The 18,220-nt window shown below is 39.5% G+C and overlaps 1 protein-coding gene across 1 annotated transcript in view; it reads left to right on the top strand.

Moving 5' to 3' along the window:
• Positions 1-18,220, top strand: part of CD109 (CD109 molecule) — a 140,020-nt gene that overhangs the window by 95,199 nt on the left and 26,601 nt on the right. The window contains exons 22-24 of the mRNA XM_032275500.1: positions 152-296; positions 4,510-4,686; positions 16,496-16,577. Of these exons, the coding sequence (XP_032131391.1) occupies positions 152-296; positions 4,510-4,686; positions 16,496-16,577 (404 nt within the window). The remainder of the gene's footprint in view (positions 1-151; positions 297-4,509; positions 4,687-16,495; positions 16,578-18,220) is intronic.

Genomic DNA, 18,220 nt, shown 5'->3' with positions numbered 1-18,220 from the left:
AAAGAAAACAGAAGAAGAAATGGTAGGTGCTTATTTAGCCATACACAAACCTCAGACACAACAGGTCAGTTGTTTGTGCTCGTATCTGTGTATAGTTCTCTGTAAATATATGAGTAGAGACCATGTTAATTGTGTTCCTTTTATTCAACAGGCTGAAGGAATAGAAAAATTATATTCACAATCCGTCTTATTAGACTTGACTGGCAATAGGCTACAGAGTACCCTGAAAACTTTGAGTTTCTCATTTCCTGCTAATACAGTGACTGGCAGTGAAAGAGTTCAGATCACTGCAATTGGTAAGAATAGAGGATACCACCATCTGTTGGTTTCATTGTATCTGATCATATATGTTGTTCCTTAAAGATGTATTTTCTTATTGAGTCCTAATGAGAAGAGATTTCAAAAATTTTTAGTTGGTTTGCCAGTATTTTATTGAAGATTTTTGCATCTATGTTCATCATGGATATTGACCTGAAGTTTTCTTTTTTTGTTGAGTCTCTGCTGGGTTTTGGTATCAGGATGATGTGACGAGGGGATGGAGGCAGGAAACCACATTGTCATGTGCGTACCTATGTGATAATCCTGCATGATCTGCACATGTACCCCAGAACCTAAAGTACAATAAAAAATTTTTTTTAGTTGGCCCGAACAACTGATTATATTATGAAGGCTGGCAAATTATGTATCCTAGACTAGTTCTTCTCAGTCTTCAATGTGTGTAAGAATCAACTGGGAGTCTTGTTTAAAAGCAAATTCTGGTTTAGTAGGTCTGGAGCAGGGCCTGGGAATCTGTATTTCTAACAAGATCCTAGATGTTGGTGATACTTTTGGCTTCCAGACCACACTTTGAGTGGCAAGGCCTCACTCTACCATGGCTGGAGAAAGGAGTTATTCCTAAGAGCGGAACTTCTGGCTTCTGTGGCTCTCCACCACTGGTGAATATCAGAATCTTGTAAGGAGCTCTCTAAATACACAAACATCTGGGCTCTACTCTAACCCTACTAAGTCAGAATTGCTTGGGCTATGGCTTGGTCATGTATATCTTAAAAAGCTTTCACAAGTGATTCAGGTGACCAAAGGTTGAGTACTGCTGCCTAGAGCAGTACTCTGTGCAGGATATGAGTAACCTTTACAGTAGGAAGTTACCCACTGACTTCAGTCACCTCTCCTAGTTGCTTTCCATAACATAAAAGTACTTTTCAAAAATTGACAATTTATAGTTGTGTAAATTTGTGGAATACAAAGTGATATTATCATTTATGAATACAATATGGAATAATTAAATCAAGCTGGTTAACGTATTAATCACCTCAAATATTTAACTGTTTTTTGTTGGGGGGAACATTTGAAATTTGCTCTCTTAGCAATTTTTTTTTTTTTTTGACGGAGTCTCTCTCTGTCACCCAGGCTAGAGTGCAGTGGCAGGATCTTGGCTCACTGCAACCTCCGCCTCTTGGGGTTCAAGCGAGTCTCCTGCCTCATCCTCCTGAGTAGCTGGGATTACAGGCATGTGCCACCATGCCCGGCTAATTTTTGTATTTTTAGTAGAGATGGGGTTTTGCCATGTTGGCCAGGCTGGTCTCAAATATCTGATCCCAGGTGTTCCACCCTCCTTTGCCTCCCAAAGTGCTGGGATTACAGGTGTGAGCCACGGCACTCAGCCTTTCTTAGTAATTTTCAAATGTACCGTACTCTTTTTATTAACTATAATTTTCCATGCTAAAAGTGCTTTTTTCTTTTTTCTTGAGACAAAGTCTCTCTCTGTAGCCCAGGCTGAAGAGTGCAGGTGTGATTTTGGTTCACTGCAACCTTCACTTTCTGGGTTCAAGTGATTCTTGTACCTCAGCCTCCCATGAAGCTGGGACTACAGCTGTGTGTCACGATGCCTGGCTAATTTTTTGTATTTTCAGTAGAAACGGGATTTCACCATGTTGGCCAGGCTGGTCTCAAACTCCTGACCTAAGGTGATTTGCCCACCTTGGCCTCCCAAAGTGCTGGGATTACAGGCATGAGCCATTGAGCCGGCCTACAAGTACTTTTTAATTAAACGTAGTGTCTACACAAATGGTGTTGTTAGTCAGGGTTCTCCAGAGAAACAGAACCAATAGGAGATACTTATGTATAAGAGGAGATTTATTATGAGGAATTGGCTCATGCAATTATGGAGGCTGAGAAGTCCCATGATCTGCTTTTGCAAGCTGGAGACCCAGGAAAGTCAGTAGTATAATTCACTCTGAGTCCAAAGGCCTGTGAACCAGGGGAGCTGAAATCCCAGTCCTAGGAGAAGATGAGATGAGATACCTCAGCTTAAGTAGTGAGGCAGGAAAAAAGGCGGCGATTCCTCCTTCCTCAAGCTTCTGTCTATTCAGGCCCTCAGTGGATTGGATGGTGCCCACACACGCTGGGAGGACAATGTGCTGGGCCCAGTTCACCAGTTCAAATGCTAATGCCATCTAGAAATACCCTCACAGACACCCAGAAACAATACTTAATCTAGGAACCCCATGGCCCACTTAAGTTGACACACAAAATTAACCATCACAAATGGTTTGTTTATATAGTTGTGCTTTACAAATAACTGAAGAAAACGGTTTAACTAATGACATCTAATAGTTTGTTAGATCTTTAAGGTATAATTAATGACATCTAATAGTTTGTTGGATCTTTAAGGTGGCAGGACCTAAAACACTTTTTTATAGTTATTTTATATTTCACCAGCAGGCGTAATGTTTCATTATAACGCAAACAACCAATCTGTAGGCAGATGACTTTATTTGGAGAGTTAGATATAATTTTTCTTTTTTGGGGGAAGAGACAGGGTTTAGCTATGTTTGCCCCAGGCTGGACTTGAATTTCTGAGCTCATGCAGTCCTCCTGTGTCAGCCCCTTGCATAGCTGGGACTACAGGCGTGTACCACTGTGCCTGGCCAATTCTTAAAAGGAATTAAATAAGTTCTCTATTTAGAGGAATAAATTCTGCTTAAGCATCTCCCACAGTGTTGGGATGCTGGGAGATGCACTACACACACACATACACACGCGCGCACCCATTTGCACGCACATACACACATATACACAGAGGGAAGGAACCTGGCATTTTAAATATATACCACCACTCCTTACATAGGACCAATTCTATCTATGGTCATGGAAATACCCTGAGGCTTAATTTTTATGCTTGATGTAAAGAATGGATTTTCAAGGTTTATTTTCACATTTTTTTTTTAAAGACCTATTTTGTAGCCCAGAATGTACAAATTTTGGCTTGCTTCTTTGAACTTTGAGAGTTTAAGTTTATGTTCACTTTGAATATGAAACATATAACCTGAAGTGGTAACAATAAACCTCGATGTCTTTGTATTCACATCTAAAGTTTAAGCTATGCCGGCGCAGCTTCAGCCTATTCACATGAAACAGGCTTTTCCCCCCTTTTTTAATATTCATTTTTTAGGATCACATTTTCACTAGGTATTTGGACTTGGCATTGTATAAGTTTTCAAAATAAACTAGATAGAAAGATACTCTTATCTATACAGCTTAACAGTGGGAGGACCAAAATTAGAACTCAGCCTTCGTATTTCTGAATTTTTACGACTTTCTGTGAGTTGCGGTGTTAGGATGTGGGTAGAGGGTTTTTTAAAGGGTGTGTTTTATTTAATTTTAGATTACTGACTTTGAAGAATATTCCTAATCCTTTTAGGAATTAATTGAAATACTTATATTTGTTTTTGCTAAATAGAACGCATTGGAAAACACTACAATCTTCATTTTTTTTTTTTTTTTTTGAGATGGCGTCTAGCTCTGTCACCCAGGCTGGAGTGCAGTGGCATGATCTCAGTTCAGTGCAAACTCTGCCCTCCCGCGTTCAAGTGATTCTTCTGCCTCAGCCTCCTGAGTAGCTGGGATTACAGGTGCCTGCCACCACACCCAGCTAATTTTTGTATTTTTAGTAGAGACGGGGTTTCACTGTGTTGGCCAGGCTGGTCTCAAACTTCTGACCTTGTTATCTGCCCACCTCGGCCTCCCAAAGTGCTGGGATTGCCACCGTGAGCCACTGCACCTGGCCCTTTTTTTTTTTTTTTTAAAATTATTTCTCAACTGCTTGTGGTATATTAGTAAGAAATAAGAATAAAATTTTGTTTGTGTGAAGAATACTACTAACAAAACATTTCTTTCCTGTATAAGTGTTAGTGTCCTACTAATCAATTCCTTACATTTAAAAAAATTTTCTTAAGAAGTTATTTTTTGCCTAATTTATGCTGTAAGCTTTAACTAAGCTAAAAATGTCCTTTTAAACCACATGATTTGCAAGTTCAGTACCACAGCATTGTTATTTTTTGACCAGTCTTCCTAAAACGTTGATGTAAATTTTCAACTCTGTCTAAGCAGTGGAATAATCATATTGCTTCAATGACAGAGGCCTTCTGTACCCAGGGGAAGTCTCTTTGCCACCAGCAGGTGGTAGTTACTGAATATTTACTGAATGAATTGCATGTCTTGTGCTTTCAGGAGATGTTCTCGGTCCTTCCATCAATGGCTTAGCCTCACTGATTCGGATGCCTTATGGCTGTGGTGAACAGAACATGATAAATTTTGCTCCAAATATTTACATTTTGGATTATCTGACTAAAAAGAAACAACTGACAGATAATTTGAAAGAAAAAGCTCTTTCATTTATGAGGCAAGGTAAGCATTTTAGAAACCTACATTTGTTTGTAAAAAATTTGTGTTTTTTTTCAGGTAGGGTTCACTTTAGACCGTATTTCAAATAGATGGATTTTGTCTCAGGTAGGTGATGGGCTACATGGTATTGAATGCACAGGAAGTACAAACACAGAAAAGCTGTTACTGTTCCTTTAGCAAACTGTTCACTCATGGCTGCTAAGATGTTCCTTAGTAATGGCTTAAGAGTTAGTTTCTGGAGGGGGTTTGTATTATACTAAGGGATCTGAAATTTAAAACTCCTTAAAAATCTAGAGGCACACTCATTCATTCATTATTTACACATTTGTGGAGTGTCTCTTAATGCCAGGATCAGTTCTAGTGCCAAGAAAAGAGAGGGAGCCAGGGCCTCTCTTCTTCTTTTTTTTTTAAAATATATATATATATATATTTTGTGGCATTTTAGGCTTTGGGGGTACATGTGAAGAACATGCAAGATTGTTGCATTGGTACATACATGGCAATGTGGTTTGCTGCCTTCCTCCGCGTCACCTATATCTGGCATTTCTCCCCATGTTATCTCTCCCCAACTCCCCACCTCCCGCTGTCCCTCCCCTATGTCCCCCTGACAGACCCCAGTATGCGATGCTACCCTCCCTGTGTCCATGTGTTCTCATTGTTCAACACCCGCCTATGAGTGAGAACGTGCGGTGTTTGACTTTCTGTTCTTGTGTCAGTTTGCTGAGAATGATGGTTTCCAGCTTCATCCATGTCCCTACAAAGGACATGAACTCATCGTTTTTTATGGCTGAGTAGTATTCCATGGTGTATATGTGCCACATTTTCCCTGTCCAGTCTATCATCGATGGGCATTTGTGTTGGTTCCAAGTCTTTGCTATTGGGTGAAATATATGAACAGATACTTTACAAAAGAAGACATATATGAGGCCAACAAACATATGAAAAAATGCTCATCATCACTGGTCATTAGAGAAATGCAAATCAAAACTATATCGAGATACCATCTTACGCCAGTTCGAATGGCAATCATTAAAAAATCTGGAGACAACAGTTGCTGGAGAGGTTGTGGAGAAATAGAAACACTTTTACACTGTTGGTGGGAGTGTAAATTAGTTCAACCATTGTGGAAGACTGTGTGGCGATTCCTCAAGGACCTAGAAATAGAAATTCCATTTGACCCAGCAATCCCATTACTGGGTATACATCCAAAGGATTATAAATCGTTCTACTATAAGGACACATGCACATGAATGTTCATTGCAGCCTCTCTTCTTAATGAATTTGCTGCTCAGTGGAGAGGATGGTTTGTATGTAAACTGACTCAGTGCCATGCGGTGGAGACCTTCTTGGTGCATTTAAAATGTCAAGCAGATAGGGGTTAAGAGAGAAATATTAGTATGAAGAGGACCTGCTGGACCCTGAGGAAACACCGTGCTAGCAAAGACTGTATCTTGACGCCTTGAAAGGTGGAAACTGTTCACAGGCACCAGATCCTTTGTTCTGGCAACTTGTTAATAGCAGCATTTAATGTGAGTTGAGTGTGTACTATATGGCAGGCCGTGTTCTAAGCACTTTATCTCATACCTCATTGAAGGCTCACAATTCGTATTAGCATGCTTCGGTTTTATGCAGATGAGCAAGCTGAGGTGTGGAAAAGTTAGCTAGCTTGCCCAGGGTCATGTAGTCATGTAGAGCTGGGATTTGGACTCAGCCTATGCTCTTGACATCCACACTTAGGAGGAAACAAACAGATGTGAAACATGTTTAATAATAATAGTAAATTTGATTTTCTGAAATACTCCAAAGCCAACTAAGAACTACAGTCTCAGTTTTACATTTCCTTATCAGTGGACCTCTAGCACAAACTCTCTGTGGCTGAGTTTTTCTCTCTGCACAATTCGTACGATATATTCTGTCCATCAAACTCATGAGGATTAGAAGGGCTCACACAAACTGATTAAAAATAAGAATTCACTATAATCTAAGAAAAATATAGTTCAATACCTCCTAACTCCTAATTTTTTTTTAATGACAAATAGATTAAATGCAAAGTAGAGGCACACTGCTGTTTACTAATTTCTCCACAGGAGAATTAGAAAACTCATGTTAGTGTTTCTTCTAGGCTCCCTTATTGTGTAGAGACCTGTTTATTCTGAACTAATTCTATGTAATGACAGTAATAGCAACTAACTCTATATAAATGTTTTATGCATGTTTCATTTAATTCTCACAAAAGCTGTAGGAGTAGGTATACTGTCATTATTTCCATTTTACAGATGAGGAAATTGAGGTGCAGAGAGGTTAAATAATTTACCCATGGTTTTCCCCAGGTGATCTGGCTCCAGAGTCCACCTTGTTCCTCAACACACTATGGGATAATTCTAATCTGTGAGGTTCTCAGGTTGTGAGAAGCAATGGGGTATGATGGAAAGGACCAGGAACTGGGGCAGGATGCTTGAGTATCACCACCAAGGATGAAGTTCATTGGAGGTTCTGATCAAACAGTAAGGGAGGAACATGGAGTCCTGTAGGGAAGGAGGCACCAAAGATTAGAATGTGGGTTGTCAGATCAGACTGAAGTGAGCAGTAAGGTGTTGGGTTTAAGTAGATGAGCTGGAATCAGTGTCCTAAGATCTCCCTGGGATAGGATGGCACAGACACAGGCTGAGTGGGAGTCAAGGGGTTGAAGATCAGGAACAATGCAGTGTATGAGGCCACAAACCAAGGGAGACCAGGGTTTGGAATCAGGGTGGGTGTGGCCTGAGTTCTGATGTGGGGAATGACATCGTGATATATCTTCCCTTAGATTAGGGCCAGACCTTGCAGACACTATGGCCGGCCCTGAAATGCAGCAGGTGGTTAGGTCTTCTGGAAAATTTGCAGAGATCCAGCAGTTGGAATTTCCTGTATAAAGCTGCCTATGTAAAATTATCCTTGTTAATACACATTTGTGGATTGGTAGTGTTTTAAATATATACATGCAAGAATAACCTTTTTTAAGTGGTACCAAGTGGTCTCTGTGGTATATTGTGTGCCATGCTAAAAACAAATAAGATCTTTACACATTGGCATAATGGCTGTAATTAAGGAGATAAGTAAAAATTATTTGGGATTGTCATGTTGGACTTTGTACCTTTTGAAAACAAGTTTCCAATTTGTATTCAAGATTTAGTTTGTCTGGTTTCAAGTAGAAACTACAATGGAATTAGACTGGTGCTTTATAATTTGGTATACATTCTTTGGCATATTTTAATAAAGTAAGGTAAAATGTTTTAGAAAATGCCTCATAATTCCATATATTTTTATGCTTTTATGAACTATAAATTTGGCTAACCAAATATTAATGCTTTAAAAAGATAGGATAAATTTTACGTAGCTTGAAACATTTAAGCAATGAAAACTCATTCCTTAAAAGTAATTTCAGTATGTATCCTAGACACTTTTGCTGCAGATCAGCAGCCATCCTGCAAAATGAATGGTCCAAAATCTTCAGCATCTGTTGTTTTCCCAAAGCAGTGCTAGCCTCTTAGGTCAGTGCCGGTCAGGTAGGTGGCCAGACTGTAGTTTTTCAAAGTAACCCAGTGAAGATCTCTTATGATTGCCCGAGATCCCTCCTCACATTGGTTGGTTGTTAGAAGGTGCAGAGTGGCCAGAGTGCAAAAAAAGCATTGTTCTCTAAATGCCAGGTAGTCCTCTCAAGAGTTGAGAATGCTGAGCGCTGCAGCTGTAAAGTAGGTGACTTTCCCCTTGAGAGGAAGTATATCAGGGGCATAGCAAGGGCTGTGGAGGCAGTCAGACCTGGGCTGGAGTCCTGGCTCCCCACTTGGGCCAGGTCCTTAGCCTCTCCAAGGCTTGGTTTTCTCACCTGGAAGACAGGGATAATACAAGCACTCACCTGGTGGGGTTGTTTGGAGGAGACAGTGAGAAATGTCAGCATTTTATTCAGTACATAGTAAGCACACAGAGAATATCAGCTATAGTAGGATTAGTTGCCTCTAACTAGGGAGTTAGGGGTTAATGTCAGCAAATAGATCCTGTCCATTCTCCCTCTAAAAACCAATATGAAATTCTTCTATTTCTCTCCATCCCACTGGTAATTGTTCCATTCAAACAGCACTATCGCTCACCTGGACTACTCCAATGACTTCCTGAGTAGTTTCTCTTTTTCTGTGTTCCCTCCACTTCAGTACATTCTTCATGTCACATAAAAGCGATCTTTGAAAGCATCAAGATCCTGTCACTTGCTTGCTGGCGATCCTGCAGTGGGCTCCCGGCCTCAGCCTACTGGGTCCTGGGCGATCTGGCTCGGCCTCCCTCCTTAGTCTCGTCTGGAGCTGGCTGTGTCTAGAACACTGTGAGCTCCATGCTGCTTCAGGGACATGAGGCTTGCTCTTCCTTCTCCTGACATGCCTTCCCCCTGGATCTTTCCGTGGCTGCCCCTTTTCATCATTCAGGTGGTGTTTGCCTCAGAGCGGCCTTCCGTGACCACTTAATAATTCTAACTTGTACTATTCCATTTTATTTCTTCACTTTACATTACTTAAAATTATCCTGTCTGACATCTGTCCCTGGATTTAGAGGGGGAGCTCTGTGACAGTGGGGGCCATGGTTGATCTTCATCATATAGCTATGTGAGCATCTCAATAAATCCAGAATGGACGAATGACTTATTACCAATATTAACTTCTATGGACTTTAGGTTTATCATCCTAATGTGGATATTGGGTCCAGAAGATATCTGAATCTGAAGTGCCACAGTGTAGTGTGATGATTTCTGGGCACTAATGGGTCTGCCTGGCCTTGGAATTCTCTTAGAGGCTAAGAAATGTGACCAGTGATTTCCATGTGCTACTCTTTGAGCTGGTGAAGTGGCTGATGAAAGTCAGCACAGTAGAGCTCCCCAAAAAGACATCAACTCACATGCTGAACTAAATTATGTTTCAAAGTAGTAGACAAAAGCTTTTTGGTATAATGCTTTTCATTATAAAATCGGTGTCTCATTTCAGAGACTCTCTTTTTTCTTTTGCCATCACATTTGCCAAAGTCCTTTAAATATACTGTGGTTATTTTTATTTTTTAAGAAATCAAAGTGTCTTCGGCATGAGTCATGATTATATTATTTAAATGTCATTTATGAACGGTGCACTGTTTTACTTAAATCATGCTTGGCCCAGGAGCCCTGTAACCTAAGCCACTGTTTTGTTGGTCGACACAACAGCTGCATCATTGAATGAAGTGCCTTTGCTGTCAAAAAGAAAAACGGAACCATAACGTGAAAACTGTTTTTGATAAGGACTGGAAATCCTAAACCTGTTAATTGAAAATTTAAACCATTTGTTTTCCTAAGATATTTAAATCATAGTGCCTGCACTTGTTTTTTAAAGTAAAACTCAGACTGAGTCTAGTTGAAAACATATGTCCTCCACTGAAGTAAAAACAAGAGAAAGAAGGCTTCAGAATGTAGATGTTGTCATTGGTCACAAGTATGGTTAGTGGCAACAGCTTAAACAATAGCTTAAAAAAGCTGTGATATTCTCACTTTCCATTTCGTGTCATAGAAAGTAAGCAAGTTCATATGATATCTTTTAATATAGAGAATTTTTAAAATCATCTTATTAGTAGAGGAAATTCTTGAAATAGTCACAAGGAGCCGATTTTATTTCCTTTATTTACATATAATTTTGACATGAGGTAAATCAAGTCAAATTATGTTCAGATTGTTGCTTTTTCATATGTTTGTGAACGGCATTTTTATCTTTACTATTGTAAATTCTGAAATACATTCATGGTTATTCCAAAGAAAATTCATAACCCACAACAGGATGTATCTTATCTGGCCCTTTATGAAGGGCTCACGGGTTTTTATCCTAATAACCTCAGTACTTCTTCTGCATTTTGATTTTCAGAAGTCTATGAATGTTCTGAGCATATGATTACGTTTCAAACTCAAGAGTCAAAATGATTGACTTAAAGGTGATACTCTTATATCTTCATAAACTTTTGGAGAAAGCTATGCTTTTGCATTTATTGTCTATTGTGATAAAAGGTCTCCAACTTAGATGGCTGCACTGGAACACTGAGCTGTTGTGAACATTATGGATGAGTCATCAGTGTCCTGTTTTCTTTTTTTTTTTTTTTTTGAGATGGAGTCTTGCTCTGTCATCCAGTCTGGAGTGCAGTGCTGTGATCTCGGCTCACTGCAACTTCTCCCTCCCAGGTTCAAGTGATTCTTCTGCTTCAGCATCCAAAATATCTGGGACTATAGGTGCATGCTACCACATCTGGCTAATTTTTGTATTTTTAGTAGAGACAGGGCTTCACCATGTTAGCCAGGCTGGTCTCAAACTCCTGACCTCAGGTGATCCACCCACCTTGGCCTCCCAACGTGCTGGGATTACAGGTGTGGGTCACTGTGCCTGGGCCTGTTTTGTTTGTGGAATGGAAATTAGACCTGATACACTGGGATGATTTGGAGGACAAACAGCCGAGGGATCCACAATGATGCATGCCGGTTTAAGATGAGGAAGGAAACCTCACAGGAGACTCCCAGAAGGAGACATATGCGTTCTCTGTAGGGTGTGAATTTCTCCTTTACTCTTCCCTGGTAGCAGAGCTGGTGGTTTGGATTCTCAGTGTTATGTAAACCTGCTCAAGAAATTCGCTGCAGAACTGGTTATTGTCTGTGGCCTCGTCTCCTCTGGGCTGGCTGCCTCTAGTGGAAGAATGGCGCTAGTTGTTGATGTTAGTGGGGAATGTTGGAGGTCAGCCACCTGAGGGGTAATTTCTTTAAGCACTGATCTCATCTCCATGATCTCATCTCTGACTGGTTTCACAATATGTCATACTTGGAACTGCCGTTGTTGATGTGATCTGGGGGCTTGGAGGCACATGGTCCTCTCCTCGAGGTTGGTCTTTCAGTCACAAAAAGTACCTCCTGTAGGGATTGAGAGCCTCAAACCTCTTTTCTTTTTTCTTCTTCCCTCTCCTTTCCTTCTCCTCTCTTTTTTCCTTTTCCTCTTTTTTCTTAGATTGAGTTCATAGTTAAACTCTGGCTATCTGGAGAATTTAGTACTTAACTGAAAATTGAGGGAGAATGTCCTGGACTCTTGCTGATTTCTTTTGTTAACATTAATTGCTTTGCTTCTCTGTGATCCCTGGCTGCCTCTGAAAAATGAACTAATATACTGCATTTTTAAAGGTTATGTGAAAACTCAGCTGAATTCTACCAGAGGTACAAAGAGGAGCTGGTGTAAATTAGTTCAACCATTGTGGAAGACAGTGTGGCAATTCCTCAAGGATCTAGAACTAGAAATTCCATTTGACCTAGTAATCCATTATGGGTCTATACCCAAATGATTATAAATCATTCTATTATAAAGACACATGCACACATGTGTTTATTGTGGCACTGTTCACAACAGCAAAGAGTTGGAACCAACCAAAACGCCCATCAATAATAGACTGGATAAAGAAAATGTGGCACATATACACTACACAGCCACAAGAAAGGATGAGTTTATGTCCTTTGTAGGGACATGGATGAAGCTGGAAACCATCATTCTCAGCAAACTGACACAAGAATAGAAAACCAAATACCACATGTTCTCACTCATAAGTGGGGGTTGGGAAAGAGAAGACATGGACACAGGGAGGGGAACATCACACACCGGGGCCTGTTGGGGTGGGTGGATAGGAGAGGGATAGCACAAAAAGAAAAAGAAAGGTTATGTGAGAACTAAAACATGGTAAAATGAACTAGAGTAGTGATAATACTTATCATTTAATTTTTTCCACTTTTGTTTATGTTTTGAACATGGAGAACATTAATATGCTTCCAAAAGACTAACTTATTTTGAGAAGTATATTCAAAAGAGGGCTTCTTCTTCCCCTTTTCTTGCTTTCTACCCCTTGATGGTAACTGTATCAGGCTGTTCTTGCGTTACCGTAAAGAACTACCTGAGGATGGGTAATTTATAAGAAAAGAATTTTAATTGGCTCATAATTCTGCAGGGTGTGCAGGAAGCATGGCACCGGCATTTTCTTTAGGAAGGTCTCAGGAAGCTTACAACTGTGGCAGAAGAGGAAGAGGGAGCAGGCATATCACATGGTGAAAACAGGAACAAGAGAGGCAGTATTGGGGGGTGATGCCACACACTGTTAAATGACCAGATCTTGCAAGGACTCACTCACTATCTCAAGGACAGCACCAAGATTGAATGATCTCCCACTGGGCCTTACTTCCAACATTGGGGATTATAATGTCACATGAGATTTGTGTGGGGACAAATATACCAACGGCATCAGTAACCTACTTACTTCATTAGTTTCTAGTTTTTCTTTTCTCTCTCTCCTTTTGCTAAAAACCGGGCCTCTCCCTTTGCCCAGGCTAGAGCGCAGTGGCACAATCACGGCCCACTGCAGCCCTGACTTCCTGGGCTCAGGTGATTCTCCCACCTCAGCCTCCTGAACAGCTGGGAAGACAGGTGTGTGTCACCATGCTAATTTTTTTTTTTTTTTTTTTTTTTTTTGTATTTTTAGTAGAGACAGGCTTTTGTCATGTTGCTCAGTCTGGTCTCAAACTCCTGGGCTCAAGTGATCCACTTGCCTTGGCCTCCCAAAATAGTGGGATTACAGGCATGAACCTTGGCGCCCAGCCTCATTTCCTCTGTTTATTATACAGAAGATAGTATGTACTATATGTACTGTTTTAACTTTGCCTTTTTCACTTAACAGTATATGCAGGAAATTACTCTGCCTCAGTTGACAGAGCTATTCCTCATTCTTTTTTTCACAGTTGCATAGTACTCCATCATGCATATGTACCATAGTCAATCAGTCTCCAGTTGTTGGGCACTAAGATTGTTTCCATTATGTTACAATTACAAATAATGCTGTAATGAATAATCTTCTGCATGTGTATTTTTGTCTTGTTCGAGGCGTATCTTCAGGGTAGATTCCTAGAACTGCGATTACTGGGTCAAAGGGTAAAGACATTCCCCTACATGGTAGTTGTACCCTTCTGAATTCCCTCTAGCAGTGGATCAGTGCTGGTTTTCATGCCGCTCACCCAACAGAAGGAGTGGTCAAACTTTTGAATCTTAATGCCAATCTGATGGGAGAGAAATGGTATCTCAGTGTAGGTTTGCGTTTCTCCTATTATGAAGTTAAACATGTTTTCTATATTAGAATTTGTCTTCATATTTTTGTCTTTTGTGACTTACCTGTTTCGTCTTTTATTCACTTACTTCTATAGGACTTTTCATACTTTACCCTAAATTTTTAAAAGTTCTTTATATGTGTATACATGTATGTAATAACATATAAATAAAAGTTACATAATGCTGATATTAGCTATTTATCCATATGTTGCAAACACGTTATTTTAATTTATTTGTTTGTTAAGCCTTGCTTATAGTGTGTTTTGCCTTGGAACAGTTTAAAGACTTAAAAAACAGTCAAATGCATCAATTCTTTTAGTTTATTGTGTGTGGTGCTTAGAAAGCCTTCCCCTACACCTATATTAGAGGGTAATGCCTAATGTTTATTGAGAGCTTTCCATGTAAAAGGTACTATACTGAGGACTTTTCTTCTTTTATCATGTTTAATCACTGGAAGAGCTCTGTGATTTACTAGGAGACAGTGGCCTTGGAGCCAGTGAGACCTTGGTTAATTCCCAGCTTCACTCCTTGTCACCTGTGTGACCTTGCACGTGGCATCTGTATCCTTTGAGTTTCAGTCTCATTATCTGTAAAAAGGGAAATAATAATGGCATCTATGTCAGAGGGTTCTTGTGAGAATTACCTGAGGACTTTGAACAGTTCCTGACATCTAGTGACTGCTTAATCAAAGTTGGCTAATTATTATACATAAAGAATATAATCTAATGGTCCCTTCTTCAAATTAAGCAAAGTTCTGTCATCACTTTAAATGTTTATATTTCTTTTACCATAAGTCTTAAATATCACCATGAATCAGAGTATCTTGGGTGTTTTTTCTTTACACATTTTGTTTTATTGTAACTTAGATACTCAGATCTAAAGTTTCTTTTGGAAAGACTCAGGGAGAAAAGTTTGGGACTTGATGGTAAGAGCACATTAACTAATTTCAAACCATTAATGCTTATGTTTAGTTAGTCAAATATGAATATTATTTATACTTATGGATGCTTCTAAAATATGGTATTCATAAAGTCAAATTTGTTTATTACTAGAGTTTACTAGGGAATGATTTCAACATTTCACAAATGAATATGGTTGCCAGGCTTTGTCTTGGCTGTGCTGCAAAGCTCAGGCTGTGTGCCCTCACCTGCTAATAGTGGAATCCTGTAATTTTTGGAAGGATTTTTGGCTGTCAGAGAGTCATTGATAATGCCTTAAGCTGGAAATGTTTCTGCTAATGCTTGCTTTTAAGTGATGTTACTGCTATCTTAACTTCATTTTTAGCAAGTTAGTTTACTGTGGGTTGTTTGGGGAATCCTTTAGTGTTTGACCCACGAGTTCTCACACTGGTTTTTGAGATCCGTATGCATTGTTTTGCAAATATGAAACATCTGCTTTTTATTAGCAATCATTATTTGTAACTGTTTGCAAATTTGACACATCTGTTTTTATTAATGCAGTTACATGAGCGTTAATCCCCGCCTCAATTTATTTCTGTAATGCTACTTCATTGCCACCACTAAGTATATATATATATATGTGTGTGTTAGTGGAAACGTGGAATTGGTGGGTAACTTAGATACTCAAATTTAAAGTTTATCAGGTTTAATCATTGGAAGAGCTCTGTGATTTACTAGGAGACAGTGGCCTTGGAGCCAGTGAGACCTTGGCTAATTCCCAACTTCACTCCCTCTCAGCTGTGTGACCTTGCACATGGTGTCTGTATCCTCTGAGTTTCAGCCTCATTATCTGTAAAAAAAAGAATAATAATAGCATCTATGTCAGATGCTATAGCATCTATGGCAGGCAAGTTGGTTTTTTGGTTTACCTCAGTTGGCCATGGCCAAAAAATTTAAAAGCAATTGTCTTAGATTATGTAGCATTTCCTCATTTCTATTGCTGGTCTAAGAATAGAACATATGTTTATTTTCTGTTTTGGCCTTCAACTTTAATTAATGATACCTTACATAGTATTTTTCTTGTGAGCAAACAATTCTAGAGGACCAAGCATTGAAACCATTATGGTGAACACTAGAGAGTTAAATAAAAATCTGCCTTTAATTTGCTTGCTTTTGAATGGCTAGAAGTATCAATGCCATAGTGATCTTTTAATTTACTTTAATTTGGGATATCACTTTTTTTGAGACAGAATTTCACTCTTGTTGACTAGGCTGGAGTGCAATTGCATGATCTCAGCTCACTGCAACCTCTGCCTTTTAGGTTCAAGTGATTCTCCTACCTCAGCCTCCTGAGTAGCAGGGATTACAGACATGGGCCACCATGCCTGGCTAATTTTTGTATTTTTTAGTAGAGATGGGATTTCACCATGTTGGTCAGGTTGGTTTTGGACTCCTGACTTCAGGTAATCCACCTGCCTTGGCCTCCCAAAATGCTGAGATTACAGGTGTGAGCCACTGTGCCTGGCTGGGATATCAAAGTTTTTTATTTTATACATTCTGCTTGAAAAGTCCTGGCATTTTAAATTTTCAACAGCACTTAAAGTAGAAAGTACTCAATATTAGCTCTCGGTTTGATTTCTTTTTTCCCCCTCTCTCCCATATTTCCTCAACATGAAGTCATAATTAGAAACTTTCATCCGTTGTAAGTTAATTATTATTTTGATTTTGAGTATCTGTCTATTTTTGTGTCTTTAGGTTACCAGAGAGAACTTCTTTATCAGAGGGAAGATGGCTCTTTCAGTGCTTTTGGGAATGATGACCCTTCTGGGAGCACTTGGTAAGTGTCTTTGCCAACTGAACAAATCTGTGTCATGGAATGGGCTTTCTATAGGTCACAATAGCCATGAAATTGACAGATATATCTCTATATATTATAGACTGGGAGGCTGCTTTTCCCTTAGTCTGGCTTTAAAAAGAGATTCTGTTTTTAAAGTACTATTTTCAAACATTAACAAATCAAATGTTTTTATTTAGAAAAGATAAGTTATAAATCCCCTTTTGTGTGTTTGTGGAAAAATCGCAATAAAAATACTTTATGATGATGGTGCAGCTGATAAAATCAGTTAGAAATGCTGGGTGATTGTGACACAGCTTTTTTTCTTAATCTTCCGTGACTAATACAAGTGTTGTGTTAATGCAGTCAATGTAGTTTCTTCAAGATTTTTTTTGTGTGTGTGTGAAGAACAGTGATGGAATTAAGTATGAACAGCCAGTTTCCTTCAGACTGGAATCTCTATGTGGCTGATTTTGGATGATTAATCCCTCTTCTTGTACTTATCTTTAATTTTCTATTTTACTCAGAAAAATATTGACTCACTGTATCAATCAGGATAGACTAGGAGTGCTGTGGTAACAACCAACCTACTCAATCTAAGCAGTTCACAATGGAGGGATTTCTTGTTCATGCTGCATTTCCATTGTGGTCAGCAGGGGGCTCTGCAGCTGCCAGTGTGTCCACATCTCAATAGGAGGGTCCCCGTTCTCCGCAGCCTGGAAAGAGGAGGCTGGAGTATATAGCACTGGCAATTACCTGAGTGTATCATTTCTATTCGTTTTATCCTTCTCAGAGCTGGTCACATGCTTATGCCTAACCTTAATGGGGCAGGAAAGTGAATTCCTCTGTGTAACCAAAGTAAAACAGAACTAGATATTATTGAATATTAGTAATGTTTACCACACAAAACCTTATATAACATGAAACAAATCTGCTTCAAATTTTCTTTTGGCCTGAGTCGGGATATAGAACCATAAATAGAAAGCTTTCAGTGTTTTATTGCTTGATGTTCTTTTTACCTCAGTATAGTGTTGTGTATCAGGGACTGGCAAACTTTTCTGTAAAGGGTCAGAGTGTAAGTATTTCAGACATTTCCAGCCACATAGTGTCTCTGTTGCATGCTCTTCCCTCTTCCTTCCTCTCCTCCATCTTTCTTTCCCGTCTTTTTTTTTTTTTTCTTTTTTTTATCCTTTTAAAAACCACTCTTAGGTGGTGGTGTTGGCAGATGGGGGCAGGGGTGGTGCACGCATAAACAGGCCCTGGGATATATTTGGCCTGAGGCCCAGATCTGGGCCAGGCAGATTTGGCCTATAGGCCGCAGTTGGCTAACTTCTGTCCTATAGGAGAGAAAAATATCATTTCCCCCACCTGAAGTACTACAGTTTGCTTGTGAACTATGTATACATTCTTCATTCACAGCTTTGGGGCTGAGTGAAGTGTGTTTGAGCTCTTCTTTGGTAAATATCTAGAACAATCCAAAGATGAATAATCTTGGACAATTTATTTAACTCTCTTGGACTGTCAAATTTCTCAGTCTACAAAATAATGGGCTGGATTAAGTAATTTCTGAATTCCTTTCCAAATCTGCTATTTTTGAGTCAACATGGCATTTCTTGGCCATGCTCAAGTGGAAACCAGGTCTGCCT

The sequence above is a fragment of the Sapajus apella genome, unplaced genomic scaffold (assembly GCF_009761245.1).
Source record: "Sapajus apella isolate SASKATOON/1434 unplaced genomic scaffold, GSC_monkey_1.0 scaffold6, whole genome shotgun sequence".
Taxonomy (NCBI): Eukaryota; Metazoa; Chordata; class Mammalia; order Primates; family Cebidae; genus Sapajus; species Sapajus apella.
The sequence above is the reverse complement of the archived record's forward strand: the minus strand, read 5'-3'. Positions and strand labels throughout refer to the sequence as shown.